The sequence below is a fragment of the Pleurodeles waltl genome, chromosome 9 (assembly GCF_031143425.1).
Source record: "Pleurodeles waltl isolate 20211129_DDA chromosome 9, aPleWal1.hap1.20221129, whole genome shotgun sequence".
Taxonomy (NCBI): Eukaryota; Metazoa; Chordata; class Amphibia; order Caudata; family Salamandridae; genus Pleurodeles; species Pleurodeles waltl.
In genome coordinates this window covers 1,139,910,179-1,139,932,145 of record NC_090448.1, presented here as the reverse complement: position 1 = coordinate 1,139,932,145, position 21,967 = coordinate 1,139,910,179, and the positions used below count along the sequence as shown (strand labels likewise).

Here is a 21,967-nt window from a genome sequence, read left to right as displayed (position 1 = left end):
TGAGGGAGGGACAGTCCTTTCACATGCAAACGACCATTCCTTTCTCCCCTCTAGCTCAGATGGCTCATCAAGATATGCAGGCTACACCCCAGCTCCCTTTGTGCCACTGCCTAGAGGAGAGGTGTGAACATTCCAACTGTTAAACTGACCCATACAGGGAATCCACAAACAGGCACAATCACAGAATGGTTTAAGCAAGAAAATGCCTACATTCTAAAAGGGGCATATTATTTTCAAACTCCAATCCAAAAACCAACTTCACTAAAAGATGTATTTTTAAATTGAGAGTTCAGAGACCCTAAACTCCATATTTCTATCTGCCCTCAAAGGGAATCTGCGCTTTAAAGTTAAAGGCAGTCCCCATGTTAACCGATTAGGGAGATAGGCCTTGCAACAGTGAAAAACAAACTGGGCAGTATTTCACTGTTAGGAAATGTAAAACACACCAGTACATGTCCGACCTTTTAAATACACTGCACCCTGCCCATGGGGCTACCTAGGGCCTACCTTAGGGGTACTTTACATGTACCAAAAGGGAAGGTTTGGGCCTGGCAAGTGGGTACACTTGCCAGGTCGAATTGGCAGTTTACAACTGCACACACAGATGCTGCAGTGGCAGGTCTGAGCCATGTTTATAGGGCTACTTATGTGGGTGACACAATCAGTGCTGCAGGCTCACTAGTAGCATTTGATTTACAGGCCCTGGGCACCTCTGGTGCACTTTATTAGGGACTTACCAGTAAATAAAATATGCCAATCATGGATAAACCAATCAACAGTACAATTTACCTAGGGAGCACATGCAACTTAGCACTGATTAGCAGTGGTAAAGTGCACAGAGACAATAAACCAGCAAAACCAGACCTGAAAAAATAGGAGGAAGAAGGCAAAAAGTTTGAAGATAACCTGGCAAAAAGGGCCATTTCTAACAGTTTGGTTCCCAAAAGACCAGTATAGTTATGGCATGTTTTATATCTTGTAGAAAGGATTAGAAAGATGGACCTGGGAAAAACATGCCATAGTATTTAGTCAGACAGGGTTACCTTCTAGCATCTAGTCCAGTATTGCTGCTCTGGTATGCCATTAGCTCTTGATGAGCAAGACCTCGACAATTCCATAAGGATACCTCATAATCAGATGGCTCTTGTGCAGCTCAATTAACTGTCTTTAGCAGACTAGTTAAATGCCTATCCCACAAATTGTTCAAGGTGAATAAAATGATACATTTCAGTGGGCCTCCCAGCCTCTAGCAGTCCATAATCTTGGTGACTGTAATTTCTTATCCTGCAAAAATGACCAGTGCTACAAACCCCCTGAAGGCCACTGATGTGTCCAGGACCAACCCTCCCACAAACCAGGCTTACTTACATACAAGAGAAACAAATCACATCTCTTCTCACAGCTTTTGACATATTGATAGCTACTCAAAGAGCATATTGTCAGAATAGACAGTCTCAACTTCAGGGGTGCTAGTTTTTCCCATCTCAAATTGTTGAACTGTTTCTCCCACTCACCCACTGCACTCGGAGTCCCTGCAAAGGGCCTTTCACTAATTTACGAAAACAAAAAAATATTGTAAATATTGTGGCTGGTAACGGCAAGCTTCCACCAAACAAAACTACAACCTGACTTTCTGAGCTTGGTCTAGAATTTTGCAGTGTCATCTATGTACTAATAGGTCATATCACAAAAAGCTCATTTACGAGGGTTCCCAGAATGACCTGCTTAATGAACATTAATTAGCCAGGTGACTATTAGAGATTGCCTATGTGTGGCTACCAAAGGAACAATTATGGTGTCTAGGGGACTGCAGACCTCTGTGCCTGCATCTGCATTCCCAAGAATTTTTTATTTCTTTTTAAAAAGCCTGTGTTCCTTAAAGGCACAAGCGTTGCTTTAAACATGATATTTTCCTGTTTGGGCAGATATGAAGGGGAGCAGACTGCGGACGTACCACCACAGAGTTCACCCAAGACAATTCTCAAAGATGAAGCTGCCCGGCATGGACAGCATTATTTCTGAAAACTAGTTTCAATCTCCTTTGAGGTGTTGGCAACTTATCAATGGTTTGCGACCACAACTGTGACCATAACTGTGATTGCAAACCACTGACACAACTCACTGCAAATAAAAATGCGAGGATACATCCCTTTCATGCCTGCCCCTAATTGCAATTTGGAATGAGTCTCAAAATCATTTTAGCAATTCATAAAAGCTTTTCTAAATCACAAAGGTGCTTCGTACGTTGTAAAAAACATACCTATGTTTTTGGGAATCACAGGATATGCCACTACAGATTCGTTTTGTACATTTGGCCCTATATTCATTGCCCACCCAGTGCTCTAAAAATGCACATCTCACCCATCCAAATTCAAACTGCTGCAATCAGAGTTTCAGATGGAGCGCCAGGTCCCCAAAACACTCCACATACAATATAAACAAAATCATCACCTACACTTCTGTTTAAGAGACCTGCCCATCAGCTACTGAGCAATGTTTTGGGACATTTATAAACTTGTCCAAAATGGTTCAGGGAACTCCTGTTTTCTATTCACTCAGGATAAAACATTTCAACCACAAGAATTCTTACCTTTCTTTTTTCAGCATCTCCCTCTCCTCTTGCAGACTGTTGTGGGGCGAGGCCATGACACTTACTTCTTCGGCCGCAGAAAAGGTTTCACAGCCTTTGATGAATCCCATAGAAGGCGATATGGTGAGGGGGGTTGAGGTGAAGCATATCTTAGGTTTCGACAGTGGGCGCTCTGCGCTTACTGGGGTTGGGTTGATTCTTCTTGATGGTTTGCTTTTGCTGCAAAAGCAGAAAGGGCAGCATTTTACTTCCCATCATCACAAGGAACAAATATGAAATCAGAGTGCATGTTAATATGTTCACCTTGGGGATGAAATGTACTCATTTCTACTTATCTTGAAAGGAATGGGCAGCTATATTTTTGTCAAGTGGTTAAACGTGTATGCTGTGAAACCAGTACAACTGTATTGTAATCCTAACTATCACAGTTTACAAATGTTCTGTGATCAAGACAATGTTTAATTTGGAAAAATAATATGACACAGCCAAAACCTCTTCTTAGCTCCCCAAAACCACCCCACCACCCACCTACCCCCAGCAGGGAAACCCATACCAAGTGAACCACAACCCTTGCCAGAGCTGCGTAGTGTCAGGTTTGCTGAAAACCAAGGATGCTAAATTTGGATTTCATCTCATGTCTCTTTATTCTATCATTATAACATTCTTGTCGCATTCTCACTTTTTCCCCCCATCTATGTTCTCCATCTCTTTCTCCTTTTTCCCTATTCTGCATTTCTCTGTTCTTCTACATCAACGCCTAATAGTTAAAAATAAGTCTGGGTGACCAACAAGTGGTTCTGGTGTACACCACCTGCAAACATCTCTGCAGATTTGGCACTTATTCTAAGCATATTTCTATCGCCACGTGCCCCGGTTGTTTTCCATGTAAAATCTGGAAGCACTTGAAAAATAGGTTACGCGTCACCATTCAGTACCATATGAATATGCACAAGGTGGAAATCCCACCAGTGCCAACAGCCACTAGTCTCCTAACACTGCAGAATGTTTAAATCAGATGCAGAACTACAGTGCATCTGCTATGCTAGGCCCTTTTACTCAGAACACAAATTGCCACCCAGTTCCTTATATCAGGTAGTTTGTGAACATGCTGAGTGTCGTTTAGGTCTACATTAAAACATAAATAATTGAGTATTTTAGTGTAGCGCAGACCTAGCCACAAGGCAACAAAGCACCTTGCAAGTATCAGAGAACAAGATGAGTTTCAAAAGAACCTAGGTCATTTAGTATAGGGCAAGAGCATACAGCATGAGCATAGGGTATGAAGTGTTTTACAGTAAACCTGAAATTATGGGTGTTCCAAAAACCTGGAAGGCTTTAGTCTAGTGTCAAACAGGTTACGTAAGGCTTGAACAGATATTTTTTTAAGTCTTTCCTGAAGGCAGGGTTAGGAATTAGGGGTGATTTATATGTTGGTGGTAAGGATACTCTGTCACAACAGCGACTGAGTAGCCTTACCGCAAACATAATGGCCCGCCTGCCCAATTTATATGCGGGTGGACCTTTGGTGTAACCGCAGTGATTACTCTATCTCAGCGTGGTACACCCCTCCGACAGCCCAACAGAGTAAGGGCTGTCAGATTTTAACATCTATGTTCAACCACCTAATTTATATGGGTGGACATACAGGTCAGGGAAAACTCTGATGATAAAGGGCAGTGAAAAGTGTCTAATTTCCGCCAGCAATCGAAAATAACTCCCATAGAGACAGGAGCACTTTTTTTAATTTAAAAAAGAAATCCTATTTCTGGGTTTTCTTTTTTTAAGCTAAAAAACAAAAGTTTGACGGACAGCTTAGTCAAGTGCATTAAACTTGAAAAACAATAGACAGGGACTGCCGTGACTGTGGTTCCTACTAATGCTCCAGAAATGACACCAGTTGGTGGTCATTTCTAAGTTTGGTGGGCAGGGACTCTGTTGCCCTGACAGACTTACCTCCGCCTGCCAATATATAAATCTGTCCCTTAATCTTATGTGGTCTGGGATAGCATTTCCCAGTCTCAGAGCTAAATATGAGAACAACTGTTTTGTAGTTGTGATTTTCTTGGCTTTGGGAATCTGAGCCTCTTATCTTTTATTGATCACCAGCCAGTTTCAATTTATTATTATTCAGATACAGAGCTAGAGTGGGATGAAATACTTTTTGTATGATGCATGCATTCTTGAAATTACCTCTTGCTTCGAGATGTAGCCCAGTGATGGGGCTTTAAGGTGGAGGAGATGTGATCAGATTTCTCGGTTTTGCAGTTGCAAACCACTGACTGTAAACATATTACATTTTGCACCTACCACACCTTAAACCCCTCTCCTTCTGGTCTTTTCAACAGCCCTGTTTCACACACCTCTAGAATCTGCAAGTTTCTTTTAATAAACCATTCTGTACTCTGCTACAAAACTCACCAACCACCCACCACCCTTCAGCAGAGGATTTTTATGCTTCCCATCCTGCCTTCTCCTACTTGCCTTTGCAAAAACAGTATAAACGAATAAGCTGTTTAACAATATCAGTGAAATGTGTTTATATTTCTTTTGCACTGTATTCACGGCACCATGACATCAGGAGCAGTGGCTATACAATCCTCAAACCCCCGGTGATGAAAAGATTAGATGCCATATTATACCAATTACATTTGCTTACACAGAAGTGACATAAGCAGATTTTCCCAAAAGATTAAGGGGGTTATTACAACTTTGGAGGAGGTGTTAATCCGTCCCAAATGTGACGGATATACCACCAGCCATATTACGAGTTCCACATGATATAATGGACTCGTAATACGGCTGGTGGTATATCCGTCACTTTACCGTCACTTTTGGGACGGATTAACACCTCCTCCAAAGTTGTAATAACCCCCCATGTGCCACCCTGAAGCATTCAGCAAAATAACCCACTGATAAGGATTCAATAATTTCAGAGCGCAATGAATATACTTTTCACGAAGCATCAGGAGCAGTTCCTGTTGAGAATGAGCAGCACACATGACACTTCTCCAGGAGTTTTCACAAGAACATTGTGAATATCGTCTGAAAAATGAAAATTGACAGAAGCATTTAAAAGACAATCATCATAAAATATCACTCTTACCTCGATGAGCCAGAAGCTGCTCCTACTGGTGGGAACTCCTCCAAATTGTGAAGGTTGAGCACGGGCGGAGGAGGACTGGCTGAAATTGGCCCGCCTTGTTTTTTCTTGCCGCCGCTCCCAGATGGGTGGTCCCCTCTATCACCCTCGTCATTTAGGCTTTGACCAAGATCCCGAGCCACAGAGCGGACAGGTGTGTAAGCTGCACTGTGATTTTTTTTACGGTTCCGTCTCGCCGGTTGGCCATCTGGTGTGAATACCATAAAATTCCCTAAATTCATTTTCTGGCTGGAACGTTTTTCAAATTGATGAGAGAGCACAGGGCTGCTGGTAAAACTAGGACTGCTGTGAGAGACCAGACTGGGAAAGTCACTACAGCTAGCAGACAGGCTTGACTTGCTGAAGAGCGAGGACCCGCTGGAAGGTGATGGGGAAGAAGGGAGGAAGGCTTCGGAGGTGAAAGAGCTGTTTGGGGTCTGTGCAAAAAGTTGTGTCCTGCTCCCTTTCTGGTTGGGAGTAATCCCAAGTTTCTTTTCCCCAAGTCCGCCCATTTTGTGATTTTCATTTTTGCAAGATGAAACAACAGCCTTGGGATTCGGAGTCTTTGCGGGTGTTGAAGGACCATTGGTCAGGATCTGACTTGTTTGCTCCCGTAAAAAATTTAGTAAGAAAGGCACAAAATCATTCTGAACTAAATTAAGAGGCTTGAGGTCATGATTCACTGAGTTTTCCTGCAAAATAAAGATATGAAATAAGAGGAGGATGTGAATCATCATCATCAGAAGTGCATATTAATAAAGAAAAGGTGACTTTACTAACTAACCAAGGAGATTTTCCTTCAATTACACCAACACTCCCTTGATGGCAACCTCACCAAAACTTGAGCAGTAACAGGGGAGTGTGGAATTATGTAAAACATTTACTGGCCTAAGGGACTGAATGCTTCAGAAATCTGCCCAGTAAAAAAGTCCACTTATCCAATTTGATATCATGCAGCGAGGCAATATAGCATGGCGTTCACTTTCACAAAATGCTACTATCAATAAACTCATCTTATATATGCTATCAAGTGCTTAGGTCGCCAACTGATGACGAACGAGACTGCTCACAGGCGTACCTTTTCTACTTGAGCATATCAAGTAATTCTTGGGCAAATCACAATCTCGCTGTGCATCACTCTCATCGTTTGCCACAGTTATGAGAATATGCCAAGCACAAAGTCAATGACTGGTTTTCAATTTATAACTAGATTAACTCCGCCAGGCCCTGTCAGATTCAAAATGGTAGGGAACCCAATTTCAAAGCTATTTGTGCATGTAGACTTGGATTGCATGCATAAAAGTTGGTTTTGCACCAATAGGAGGAAATTGATTCATAGGGGCTGAACAGGTGGAAAGTGGCAGTTCCAGGGTTGTAATACCCAGTGAGGTTATGCACATCCACATATGTACATGGTTAAAGGCATTCACCAACTCCTCTCCAAAACATTCCCACTCTGGAAAAGGTTCAGAACTCATTCCCGATAACGACAGGAGTAAAACATTTTCCAAGGTGGCAAAGAGCCACCGCCTTCAAAAAATTAGATGTGGATATAGGGAAAGGAGATCCTCCGGGTTTTCGCATGAGTAAATATGCATGAATATATTTGCTCCTGTGACAGAACTTACAATTTTCTTAGGTTTACGGTTTCCAGGCCTACAACTGTACACTCTTGTGAATTCCTGAAAGACATAAATCTGCATCAATGAAAGGTCAGAGAACTGTGGGTGCACTTTTGAGACTTTGTTTAAAAATATGGCCCCTAATTTATTTTAAATTTGCTCTACTTAATGGTTTTCCAGTGATTTTCTCAGATTGATGTTTTCTTCAACTATAGACCTACATCAAATATCTTTAATTAAACCATGCTTTAGACTAATAGTATATAAAGTTGCCATTAAAGATTAAATGATATTTTAGTAAAACTGCCTGTAGGTTTCACTCATTTGTTTTAAATCAAATTGCTAATTGGGTACAGTTTATTTTCAAAACAATCAAGAAGCTTGCTTCTATTCTTCAGTCTGTTTTTTCATATATTCACGGAGCATTCTGGGAGCACTATAACAAATTGTAACATTTTATAAATGCATACATATTTAGTTCTGGAATTATCCAGGGCCTGTTGATTTTACAAACATTATTATATATAATAATGTACTTTCAGCTATCCATCTTCATACATTGGTCTGTTATTGTGTCACTCACCATTTTTTCTTCCTACTACAGCATGGGTCACCCCACTTTAGGATCTGAATGAGGACAGTCTGCCCTTTCGCAAGGAGCACATCCGCACACAAAGTAGTTCCCTTAAGCACCAGGGACTACTATAGTAATGTGGGCTTTTTGAAATTAAAGACATTATTGCTTTTAGCCCGTGTTTCTTTTCTTAAACTTCATAAGAGCCTGGCAGCTTCATCAACAGTGAAGTTTTGCAAACCCCTTGACAAAACATAAAAAGTACCAACAAAGTCAAATGGTTGGTGACCAGTGCTTGGTTTATTTTGGAACCACTGTCAGTAATACAATCTGAGAGTACAGCGTAATGCCTTTCCCTAACTCCAACAGTAAGGCTTTGCATTTATGAACCACGTATAATTCTAAACATCGTAATACTATAAATGTATATATTTTTTTAAAACTTTTTATTGATACAGTGCTCGTTATACAGTTGATTCAGGAAAGAACGAAAAACAATCATGTCGAAAGCACAGCAATGCAGGCAATAAAAACAATCATTGCAGAGGTAGTGTAATGCAAACTGGCTCTTTTACGACCTTCATTATAGCTTATGGACCATTCCAAGGAGAACACAGCAGGAGCATCTTCTCTTCCATTCCCCCTCAGTCTCCGCATCCCCTACTGCCCCAAAAAGTACTCCAAGCACCCCACTTTTTGGGGCATCTCCTATTTACAAAAAAAGTCACCTGTTCTGCCCTTTGGCACCAATACAGATCCCAGTCATGCGACTAGGGGGACGGTCAGTGCGGGGCAGCAGGGGTAGACTTGCCTCAGGACCATGCACATTCCATTTTGCCACCCCAGCTGCTAGCGTCACCCATATTTTCTGATATTTCAGCCATTGTTCCTCCATCGATATTAGTAGAATCAGCCACTTGGCATCCAAGGGAATAGTTTGTCCTAACACCTGAGAAATCTTGTCAGTCGCTGACTGCCAATAGGTCGTAATCACCGGGAATTCCTACAGGATATGAACAAATTAAACCTCTTGGCCACACCCTCAAAGACACAGTAATGTATTAGTCTGTCCTATTTTATGTTTGATGGTTCTGGAGTAATAAGATCTGAGTAGGGTCTCCACCTGGAATTGTCGAAACTTAGTCCACATTGCTGTTTCCCTTGGACTCTGCAATACCTCTATCTAGTCATCATCATCATGATCTCCAAAGTGTTGGGACCAGACCTCCCTCCAAGAAAACAACAGATCAGGAGAATAATTCACTGGCTTCTTGTAAATCAGTGAGATAGCTTTGCCAGGTATGCGCTCTGTGAGCAGCCTATCTTTGAAAGAAGTGGCTTCTTGCAGTTGTTCAGCCTTGCGTATAAAGCATCCAAGTGCAAGGACGAGCCAGAGAGATCGGTGTCTTTCGGCCTCAGCTAGCTTGAATTCCTGTCGGAGAACCTCGAACTATATGAAGGACTGCTCCTTCCAGACATCACCCAAGTGTTCAATGCCGATTAGCTCCCACTTAGAAAACCCTGCCAAACTGCCTACCTTCTTCAGCAGATCACTGTGAGGTGTCCTATCAGTGAGCTTATTTTGCCAGCCCAAGAAACCAGTGGCCTCCTTTCACACCGAACTACAGTCGGAGTGTGGGTCGGTAGAACTCGTTCCAGTCACCGGCGGTACAATACCGCAACATAGCCCCTCTGACCCATCACCTCTGTCCACTCTGTAGGCCGGCTCTTCACAGTTGCTAAAGACCCAATCATTTACCACCACCAATTGTGAAGCTCAGTAGTATTTAAGGGTGTCTGGGTCTGCTAGCCCACCATCATACACCCCCCATCTGGAGTTTGCATAGAGCAATACGTGAATTATTCCCATTCCATAAAAAAAAGGTGAATTATTCACTGGAATAACGCTGGTGGGATCCTGAAGGGAGTGTTCTAAAATATATAAAGTAGGCATGGGAGAGACATCATTTTGTACAATGCCGCCTACCCATCAAAGATAGGGGTAACGTTCTCTAATGCTATACGTCTCTATGGAGCCTCTCAATCTGTTGGAGCAAATACTTGTTTAGGAAGTCCTGTGAGTTACAGGTAATATGGATAACTAGATATTTAAAACTCTCCGAAACCAGCGGTGCTGCACAGTGCGTGGGAATTCAAATGGGGCCACCCGACAATGAGAAAATTAGGGATTTGGACCAGTTAATACGGTAACCCGATAGATCCTCAAATATATTATTTGCAAGATTCTGTCAACGGAGAGAGCTAGCAGGATGGGATATAACATATTATCATCTGCGTACAGGATGATTCGCTCCTCCTAATCCCCTACACATACTCACTTCTTCTATCAATGGATCTTGATGAATCCAGATGGCTAGAGGCTCTAGCACTATGCGAAAATCATGGGGGAAAGAGGACAGCCCTGCCTCAATCCCCTGTGAAGGGTAAAGACGCAGGACACTGCACCATTCACTTTCACCCTTGCTAACAGGCTTTGCTATAGAAGTCTCACCCAGCTACAACATTTAGGCCGAAGCCAAATCTTATCAATGTGAAAAAGATATAGTTCCATTCTATACTATCAAATGACATTTTGGTGTCTAAGGCCATCAGGACTGCTGCGGTGGAATGGGAGGGTCCAGCCATATGTAGCACACTATAGAGGCGACAGATTGAGGAAAGTACTTCTATGCGGCATGAAGCCTGACTGATCGGGATGTATCACTGAAGTAATGACTGTACGCAGTATTCACGGAAGAACCTTTGCCAGGACTTTAGTTTCTACATTCAGTAGGGAAACTGGTCTATAGGTGCTGCAGTCGGTTGACGGTTTACCTTCCTTATGTATCACTACTATAGTAGCGAGCCATTGGTGTTCTGGCAGGGAGCCCCTCTCCTGAGCCGCTTGGAACATTTCAAACTTGTGGAGCTACCTTGTCTGCCATTCCCTTATACATTTCAACGGGTAGGCCATTAGGCCCAACCACCTCCCCTGAATGGAGGTGTCTTATGGCAAGTGCAATCTTGGAAACTGTAAAGAACTAGCCAGGCTAGTAACTTATTGGCCTTGTCACCCACTTCTTATAGTCGGGGTTGTGTATCTAGGGCATAACTGGGCACCTTCTCTTCCACCACAGCTTGCAGATCACATTGCCGAAGATGTAAGAGATGGCAGAGTTCCTCCGCATCGTCCCTCGCTATTCTGTCCTCTAGTTCTGTGATGTCTCTTTCTATATCTGCACACTTCAGTGCAGTTTCTTTCTGTTCCCTCCTATCAGGGCATGAGCATGCCAGAGTATAACTGTTTTAAAAGGGTACAAGCCGATAAGACAGTTCGCATGTTCTCCTTAAAATAAGTGGCTGCCCAAACTTGTAGTTAATTTTAATTTGCTTGTCCCATAGGTGCCAAGGGTCTAGTTTGGAGGGCTAGCAGGAAGTGTTGGACCAGGCCCTGTAACTGAACCTCAACCATAGAGGGGTCAGAGATCCATCTTGGTCGTAGTATAGCTGTTCGGAATGCATCTGCGTGGATATGTTGGGTGAAAACATCATCTATACGAGAGTTATGGGCCGCAGAAAAGTATGTGTATTGTCTCTTATGCAGATTGTGTATGCGCCAAAGATTAATCAAGCCCATGGCCTCTACAAAGGGACGTGATGGACCCCCGACACCTCCCGAAGCAGTTCCTCTCACTCTATCTAGTTCAGGGTCTATCACCGCATTTGTGTCTCCCCCTACGATGAGCACCCTAGGTGTAATTCAAAAAGAAGTACACCAATGTCGGGGAGGGTTTGGGCAGAGAGTCTAGGTGGAATATATAGGGAGCAAATATAGATAGCAAATATAAAGGAGAGTACCCTCCCAAGTGGCAGACAGGACCACGTACGTGCCAAGGGGTTGTGCCAGATGCGGTGAGCGCCACCAATTTCTTTGTTAGTATTACGGTCCCCCTCAAGTCAGTTGTGTAACCTGCGTGCGCGAGCAAATCTAACTAACGCCTTGTAGTTAGTACCACACAGGTGTGTGTCTTGGAGCAGTACGAGGTGAGAGGCATGCTTACGCAAATAGTGAAGGACCAATGTGCACTTCACTTTACCGTAACCAAACCCCCCTCCTTCCCACCTCCCCCACCCAAGTCGTTCACATTCCATATAGTCAGGTTGCACAGCACGTGTGGTGCCATTAACGAAGATGGAATATATCATCAGGACTCAGGTCCCACAGGAAGACCCCTATTTGTGTAACACTTCTCTGCAGATTCTCCTATGTTGCAACTGTTCTTGGTGAACCAGGGTACAAGAAAATAAAACAGTAACCAGTTTCAATACAAAACAGAAACAGTTGTCCCCAACCAAAAAACGTTCCCCTCCCTGCTACCCTACATCGTGGGTTCGGAAGCACCCACCACTCCAACTTGCAGAGAGCCTGCTACCCAGGAAACATCAACTTATGTGGGTGGGCCTTTGCTGCCATGTCAACATATATCAGGATATCAAACTAAGTAATCATGTCCCCTCATAGGTTAAATCAAAAACCCTGCCATCCCAGACTAACAATAGGTGTATCGACCGGCCAACCCAGTCTGCCCCCCACCAACAAGCCACAGATATACCAAATAGAAGGTTCTCATGCATTTCCCAAAGTAGTGATCTGTCCTCCACGCATGGGTCCTCAGGGACTCAGCGATTTCTATACCTCCACTCCTTTGGGCAGGATATTACCACCATTAGGGCAGACGACTGTAGCCAAATTCATTGTCCCTCAGGTCTTGCAAGTAATACCTCAAGAGCGTACCATGCTGTTGTGCCTCCAAGGAGACAGGTCTATGCTGTGTCGGTGTGTCCCGTGGATGTACTCCATTCTGGACTAGAGAGCCTTTCTGGCCTGCAACACACCAGCCCTCCAACCAGTCCCAAGCCTACTCAAGCATAACAAAGGGTCACATTTTGCCCTCCGGGATCACCCGCAGTCTTGCTGGATACAGCATCATGCATTTAAACTCTTTGGACCCAAGGGCCTTTTTTTTATCTCATCAAAGTTCTGTTGCTGTCTTGCAATGTTAAGTCAGGAGAAAAACAACAGATAATTGCATTATCGCATTCAAAGTCACCACGAGTATGTGCTGCCTGTAGGATCACAGTCTGCATTGTTAAATATCCTGGCTAGGATAGTCTGCGGAGGCGCACCTGGGCATGGCGGGGGTCCCGCTGCCCTATGCGCTCTCTCGATGGATAAGAATTTAGAGAGCCTTTTGGGGTGGAGGGTGTTTAGGATAAGATCTTCTAGAAAGAGATTGGCGCTGGGTCCCTCAGCCCTCTTGGAACCCCCACCACTCGAATATTGTTACGACTGGCCCTTCCTTCTTGATCTTACAGCTTTGCAGTAACTTCTGCATTTTGCTTTGTTAGGGATTGAACCTGGTCTTCAAATCTTTTAGTGGCAGATTGCAGGCCATTTATTTGGGACTCTGCCACTGTGACTTTCTCAGAGATTTTGCGATAGTCTGCCCGCAGGAGGTTAATGTCTACCATGACTGCGTCCAGTTTAGGTCTTAGATTGCTGCCATAATTTCTCAGAAGCAGAGGTCAGTAGGCGGCCGGACATAGGCATTTTCTCTTCGCTCCCCTAGCCCTGATGCTCCTCCATGTGTAGCCATCATCACTGCGTACTTGTTATTTGCCTGTGTGGGCCGTGGACCTCAGTTCTGAACCACATTCGCCGTCAACACTTCCGGCCCATTCACACCCCTGACTTGATCTGATTAGCGCTGGGTGGTGTTTGCTCAGATATAGTAGAGAGGGTAGGGCCACCTCTGGTTCAGGAAACTGCGTCCTTCAGAATTGTTGCCTCTGGTTGTTGTGTGTCGCAAGTACCAGTTCCCATAGTCTTTCTGGTAATGCTACAGTTCTCAGCAGTCTCCGGATGGGGTTTATCTCCTCGCAGGCAGCCCCCTCCAACAAGTCGCTACTCTCCCTAGCGGAATAGGCAGGCTGGGGGCTCGAAGCACATCACCCACCGTCTAGTCCTCCTATTAAGGCATGCAGCAGTCCTTCTCAGGGACCTATTAACCTCCTGAACACCAAAAAAGATGAGAGGAGAATAAGTCTGTCTACTGACAAAAGGAGGGGGGGGTCGGAAAGGGGGCTCCCCACTTGCCGGCACCATCTCTCTTCTCCCCACCACCTCAGGTAATCCCCCTTAGTCTGGTCACAGTTGTGATTGAAGCTGAACAGACCCCGCCACATCCCACCCTGCCGGAAGTCCTGGATTACAGTGAGGGGTTATCGTCTATAGGTCGGAACAACTGTTCCCAAGTTCTCACCTCAGACTTCCTGGTTTGGCGAGATATGGGGCACCATTCTAGGGTATTTGCATGAGGAGCCAGACCCGAATGCGGCTGGCATGACAGTTACTGCTACACAGCCCACGGCTGGCTCTCAGGGTTGGGTGCTGCTGTCAGTCACTAGCCCACAGGCGTCCGGGCCACAATCCGCAGTCCTGTAGTCTCAGGACTCACCACCTCCACTGCCTTGGTCCCACTGGTGTCCCGGAGTCATCCACAGGTCAGCTTCTTGCCACAGCCCCCACTCCGGCGTTCTTCTGCAGTGCCAGCCACCATTTTAGTTGGGGCACTGCTCTGGACTCAGCCGCTCTGCTCTCAAGGCGGGAGGTCCAGGGTAGCAGAACTGCAATGGGGCCCGACTGGGTGCAGTTCAGGAGGATTTTAGGGCAGATGGCAGGGGATAGTAAGATGGCAGCTAGGGACTGTGGCAGGCTGAACGGTATAAACCAGACTGAGACCGGATAGTGCGGTAAAACAAAAATGAGGGTTTTTATTTGTGTTCGTTCTCTTCTTTCCCTTTAGTTCAATCAGAAGAAATTATAGTCCGCACTGGGGTTCTTTGGGGTTGTGGTTTCTTCTCTCCTTGTAACACTGTTTTCTTTCTTCTTCCCTAGGTCGGTGACTGCGAAGTAGTGCGGCTGGCTCCAGTGGATTACCGGCAAAGAAAACAGAACAATGCCAAGGTAAGTGATGGGTTGCTTTCTGGGGTGCTTTTCTTATAACGAGGGGGAAAGGGTTGTAGGGGAATAGGGTAGTGTGTAGGGGTAACCGTGTACAGGACAAAGAATTGTGGTGACGGGGGTTTAGTGTGCACACCGGGGTCCCAAGTTTCCGTAGAATAGTCTGTCTCTTTCTCTTATCTCTGCTACACCTGTGCCCCTTCCCTTATTGCCTTCCCCAACTCCCAGTTTCCCTTCCCCAGTGGATTTTTAAATTTAAATTCTCCCGTTCCCAGAATGGACCGTACCTTGGTAAGCCACGACCCTCCTGGGTCGTGGCTGGCACCTGGGTTTTCCGGCTCCGGTCTTTCGTCGTTCGTAGCTTCTCCTTCGGCGGTTTCCTCGATTGGTTCGATGCTCTGCTCCTCCGTCTCTGCACTCTGCACGTCCTCCTTCTCTCCTTCCACCCGTACGTTTGGCTGGCCGCGGACCTTTGTTTTACCCTCCTCGGTGTCCCGGAAGTTCTCGAGCGTTTCCCTGGAAACAGGGAAACGCGTCAGCAATGCCGAGAGCGTTCCCATGGCAACATGGGAACGCGGAACTGACGTCTCGACCTCGTCCGTCCCGGAGACTGCTGCCGTTGCCAGAGGCGATTTTGGGTCGGCCCGACCACACAGACCTATTCTAAAGTGCGGACATTTTGGGGTGACCGCTGGCCGCGCCTACAGATGTATATCTTGCCATAGCAGCAGACAGTTCTCTTTCTGATAACCCTACTGCATGCTACAATTGGCAGCCAAAGGGTAAAAGGTTGTGCACAGGAGGTTGTGTCTCTAGTCCAGTAGGCAAAGTAAAGATCCCAGGAGAGTGGAAGTCCACACCACTAGAAACACTAATGTTTACTCAGGTTAGCTGAGAAAAACATAGCATTAGCTTCCGACATCAGCCTTTTTTGGGCAGCAGATGACAGCCATAACTGTGGTGCAGTTGTCCCTCTTGCTACAGTGCAGCTGTATTATAGCTAGCTAGAACCCTTTAAGTAATCTGCAACCCTTTTTTTTTAACTTGTCTTTATTTTCAATTTTAAAACCTAGATATAGAACACATTAAATAAAACTGTGCAGCAAAATTAACATCCAGAGCAGGTGAGCACTGGAAGATACGCATGGTGAAGTTCAGCCCATGCACAAACAAAGGGGTGGGGGGAGAGAATCACCGATCCAATCTGTACAACACCACAGGCCTCAATAGCACACACTCTGGATGGGGTGGTTTGGAGGCGGCACACACACACACACACACACACACATACACCGGACTCGCATCCGCTGAACTTTTATTCAATTTTCAGGATCCCAGGGATCACCTCCACAGGTGTACTCATTCATTAATTGCCCCAGAAGAAGCTGGTGACCGATCCTGGGTGGAGATTCAGGGTTGCCCGCAGGGTCCCGGCCACTTCGCCCAGACGTTACACCATCTCCCCCCAAATCTCTAAGTCCCTCTCCGCATTCTCATCTGTACACACTTGTTGTAACCTACCCAATTCTGCCATTGACAACCTATTCAGGTAATCTACAACCTTCACTGCTCAGGCAAAAGAATGAATAAAGACTTTTATAGCCCCATTCCTTCTGTAAGGCAGACAGAAGGAATGGGGCTATAAAAGTCTTTATCCTCACACTGGGGACAAGTCCATACAGGTCCAGCTGTAACACTAGTGTTTAAGAATTTATAGGACCCCATATTGAGTTTGCCAATCACTACTTCTAGAAATATTGCATCCTTTACACTACCTACTGCTACACTGTCAGAATATGTTTATATATGGCTTTCTTTTTTTATTGACTTTTCATTCAGGAATACAAAAACACTTACTTTAGCAGAACAAAAGATGTGACCTAGGCTAAGGAGATTCACCGCCAACAGTTAATTTCACTTAGCACAGTAACAAGATTATATGAGGCATGTATAAATACTCTTTAAAATTCAATATGTACTATAATATCAGATTCTCTTTTCCTTCTACGGAGTCTATTTGCTAGTTTCAAGGTCTTCTACCCCCAGGCACTATCACAATGGATAATGACTGAGTGATGATTCACACATCTTTAGGAACTTTTTGGGTAAACCCTCTTGTTAACCATACCTCTGAGTGGCTCTACATCAGTCCACATTATCCACAGTCGATAAAACAACACTACCTTATAATTTGGCCATATGCTGAAAAGCCACTATGAGCTCAATATCACAGACTAGTTCCACACATTTTGTTGTTCCTGTAAGCCCAGTATCACAATTTTGCTCTTTCAAGCCACGGAGACACTACTGATTTCAGAGAGGTGGGCTCCAACACCATCCAAAAATTAACTAAGCCACAGCCCCTGGCATATAGATGCAAGTTATTTTTGTACAATGTTTTAAGGTGAATCCTTGTATGATACACTCAAGCCAAAGCTAGCATGGACAGACATTTTTCTAGGATACTGGAGGCCCTCTATCATTCTCAATCTTCTAACTTTCCCAGATCAACCTTCTATTGCATTTCCAATCACTCATGGAACTCAGGCGCATGAATAACTTAATACACCGATATTAAAAATATTGTTTATTGCATTCTTGTTTAGGCTGTCAGCCAGCACTCTGCTCCCCATAGGTAAAGCAACCAGTCTTTGCTCAGTGATATTGACATGGCATGGTAGTGCATGTCTTCATTGTAAATATTGGAACAGGCCAGTAAACGTTAAATCATACTCTATATGTTGTTCAAAAGTCTTAAGCCACGTTCGTATCTACACATTGTCAGTGTGGAGATCCTCATTATGTCCCACTTACAAAAACTTGAAAGAGCTTTTATGTATTTGTTCGGCTAATGTAGCTGCCATATCTTTACTACTTGATGTGCCATGGAGTCACAGAGGTTACCTTCCTTTCATATAAAGCAACCTAGGGCATGTTGATCCTCTCTCAGTGATGGCAGCTCTTTTTGCAATTTCCATTAATATGTAACCACCATCTTCTAAGGGTCTGGTAGGGTGATTTTCCCCATCTACCCTTCTTTATATAGCTTCGTCAAAGCCACCCATGGAATGCCTCCATCCAAGAACAGTGCTCTTAGTGTACCATCCAGATCCTTAAAAGTCTTCAGATGGCCAGTAGGATGTATTTCTATGATTCTGTAGGAACTTGGGAGGGTGATAATTTTGTCAGAGCAGCCCTTCCCTTGAGCAAGAACCACAGATTCTGTCAATGATAAACATCTGTTTTAAAGTTTTTTAAACCTACAGATAGGTTTCCCTCCTCAAGCACTAGATTTAATGTTCTTAACTCCACATATGTTTACCTTCATGATGCAGTAGTAGGTGATGGAGGAGGATGTGATATTTTGTCTTGTAATATATTAAGAGTATAGTGTGACTCCTACATACATTCACCACTTAATTTTACCAGCAGAGAGTTGAATTGATCTTAGCCACAGGGGACCACTCTTTGCTGCATTCTGAGGGAGACAGGTCATTGTGAGCTTGGTTGTGGGGAGGGGAGGGGGTGACATGCCATTTTGCCATCTGCTGTTTGGTTGTCGACCATATCCTCAAAACGTTTCCCTCATTTACCATTACCTTGTTACTCCATTGGTATGCCTTGTTTACTCTTTCATCATCACGATCTCATTGTGACTTTTATCTTGCCTATGTTGTTTATAAAAATAAATGTGTTGGGTGTATGGTAATAAGAGGGTGAGGAGTTAAGGGTAAGGGGAAAATGAAATAAGAGCTTAAAAGATAGGAGGGCAATAGTAAAGCGTAAGGGAGATAAAGCTCTTTACCCATAACTCCTTACACAAATCACCTTAACCCCTTACCATTAATCTCTTAACTATTCCTCTTACATTTACCCTCAATCCTTTATTCTCTTATCCCTTTCGCCTCTGCTATGGCTCTTAACCCATAACCTTTACCCCTTACACTTTACAATGTATCTTCAACTCTTTACCCCATTATATATACCTTCTTACCCTTATTCCCTACCCTTACCTCTTAACAATGTTTCCTTACCCATAATCTCTTTTCCTAAATCAACCTTAACCTTTACCCCTTATCAGTACCTTAACCCTTTGTCCCCTTAGATCCACTCTTTCTTTATCGTTGACTCATAACCTCTTTATGCTTTACCCCATACGCTTAACCTCTTACCAGTACTCCCTTACACTGGACTACTACTTGTATCTTTAAAACCTTACTCTTAACCCATTACCCCTTTAATCCATTACTCCTAACACCGTACACTTATGTTAAACCCCTGAACCCTCCCCCTTGGCCTTTACCCTTTTCCTCTGATTCCTTAGCCCCTGTCCCTAAATCCTTCCTTTGTTGTCTTTAACCCTTTGCTTTAGCCGTTGCCTTCACCCCACTTATTCTTAACCCCTTAGCTTTACCCTTACCCAGTGACTTAAGTGGAGTGAAAAAAGTGTGGGGAGGGCTCTAAAAGACTGTGGCCTAACAAGCATATCTAGGAATTATTTTTTCTTAGTTATGGTTATTTATCTATACCGTTGGACGAGTTCTATATGACAACTTACTGGCACTGGAATGTACAGTATGTGGGATTTTCTGTTGATAAGTCAGAAACTGTATGCTATATGGAGCTGTCCTTCTGAAAAAATCAATTAAAATGTTTTTTTTTTTTAAATCTGGGAATTCTTTTCACAAGGTGTAGCATATGTAGTTAAGTGCTGTGGCCTTTAATCATATAAACTAAAGTCCAGTGCTTTCACTAGCATGCTATGCGACAAGTATTTAAGTTCCTCTCTATGAGCTTTCTGTTATTGCATTGAGATACCACATAGTAACAGATTTGCACCTAAAATAAACCAAACCTATTGTTTTGCCAATGCGGGTTAGCAGTATCAGACAAATGAATAACAACGAAGATTTGTTGTGAATAATTGGACTTTGGAAGGTTTCAATTTTGAAAATAGGAGTGTAGATTAAACTTTACTGAGGTGTGTGGAAAGGATAGTGATCTTGAGAGTTTCCTATTCACATCAATGTTTCCCCTTCACACCAATGTCCTCTGTAGCCTCTCAGCTCGACACACCCTTTTCTATCAGGCTTTTTCTCAAATCACCCCTCTGCAGCCCGTTGACTCCTCTACACCGCCACCTTCTCCTTGCCATCCTCTCTCCTGTGACTCATGTGGCCGAATTCCTCATTACTGAAGCCCCCATTCCCAGGACAAACACTCATCTGGTCCCTCATCCCCTCGATACCCCTCCAAAACATGTGATCAACAGCATTCGCCCCCTACTGCTCTGTGCACCTTTGGAATGGAGGTAGTCGGACTGTAGCGAGAGCAGAGTTTTTTTAATTTAAATCTGCACTTTCTGCCATCAGGCACCCTTGTTTTTCCAAAGCCCAGTGCTTCTGGACACTTTGCCAGGTCACAGCCTGTGGCAGACCAAGGGCCTAGTGGTATTTTTGTAACAGGCACATGTTCTGCCTGTTACAAAAAGATCACAAGTTTTGGGGTTTTAGATGTCTTTTTTTTTTTTTTAACAGCAATATTTGCCATTCCAGGCTGCAAAATCCTTGGGCGGGGGCTTTTTAAGCCCCACTGATAGACACTAAAAACTTGCACTGTCTACAGCTGTGTATTGCTACATACACTACGTGCATGCGGCAGCACTACGTGCAAGGTAAACAGTGGTGCAGAGTGTGGACCATTGGCCTCTGCTTTCATTGGCCTTCACTTCCATTTTGGTTCACGACTCCATTTTGTCGAGTCTGGTTCGGTGCGTAAGGCACTGTTCTGTGTTTTTCCAAAAGCTTCGGCAAGCTGAAGGGTGGGGTGTTTTTCTGCTCAACTTCGCTCCATCTGCCTGGTACGAAGGGCGCTATTTACATTCCACGAGCTATCAGTTAGAACAACAGGGGGATGCGCCTGTACACAAGGAGGAATGCAAGCTGCCTGTACACAAGGAGGAATGCAAGCTTCACCTTGGAGTCCTCTCCTGGGAACTTGGCCCGTTCTGAGGAGACGTCTCGAAGGGTGAACAAGGTACCGCCGATTGCACAATTTGTAAAGGAGGGGGTCTTTTTCTAGAAAAGACTCCTGGGCGTTAGTAAATACTATAAAAGTTGGGGGCCTGGATGGGCTGGTTTAGGAACTCTCTTCTGGGTTGGACGCAACGCCAGGAGGACTGATTGTCCCGAACAGAGGCTCCCTGTGCTAGCTGATTTGGGTTCCCCAGCTTTGTGTACGGCAGAGGGATGCAGACGCTCTTTTCGGTGAAGCTTTTCAATTTATTAAGTGTATTGTGTGTGGGCGCGTAATATGTACTTATTCTTGCAGTCATTTTCATGCTATTGAGCATTGAAGTATATTGTGTGTGCGCGCGTAATATGCACTTATTCTTGCAGTCATTTTCATGCTATTGAGCATTGAGGTATATTGTGTGTGCTTGTATTATATGCACTTACTCTTGCAATTATTCACAGAGTGCTTATATCTTTATCATTATTCTCATGTTATTCTCCTGATGTATATATATATATATATATATATATATATATATTAGTGTGGTTTAGATTTGCTAGCTGAGAACTTGCCCCTTAAATAAACTTGATTATTCTACTTACGAAGGTGTTTGAGAGTGATTGCTTTACATTGTGCCTTAAAATATCCTGAAGTGCATAGTTTTGATATTCTGAAGAGTAAAGCAGCACAAATTGGCGTAGTCGGCAGGATTCGAAAAAAAAAAAGGGAAAATGCTTAATAAGATCAAAGCGAGCTCAAAAGCAGGTTCTCATGTAGCAAATCCAGACATAGAAATACCGTGGTGGGAAACTGCCCCGTATAAACTTTTAGCTCAGGAATGGTCACGTTGTGCTGGTTTGTGTGAAAATTGGAATGCGTGTATGTTGAATGTAGAACCTGAAGATCTTCTTATATGTTTACAGAAAGTTTCAATTGACAAGGGAAGGGAGATTTGTGCGTTGGGGAGGCGAGGCTGGATCTTGCTTTCTGCGTACCGAAAGTT

At 44.0% G+C, this 21,967-nt stretch overlaps 1 protein-coding gene across 1 annotated transcript in view; it reads right to left on the bottom strand.

The window, feature by feature from the left end:
- Window positions 1–21,967, bottom strand: part of CDAN1 (codanin 1) — a 219,765-nt gene that overhangs the window by 177,396 nt on the left and 20,402 nt on the right. The window contains exons 2-3 of the mRNA XM_069208913.1: window positions 5,694–6,421; window positions 2,591–2,809 (exon numbers count right to left, since the gene is read on the bottom strand). Of these exons, the coding sequence (XP_069065014.1) occupies window positions 2,591–2,809; window positions 5,694–6,421 (947 nt within the window). The remainder of the gene's footprint in view (window positions 1–2,590; window positions 2,810–5,693; window positions 6,422–21,967) is intronic.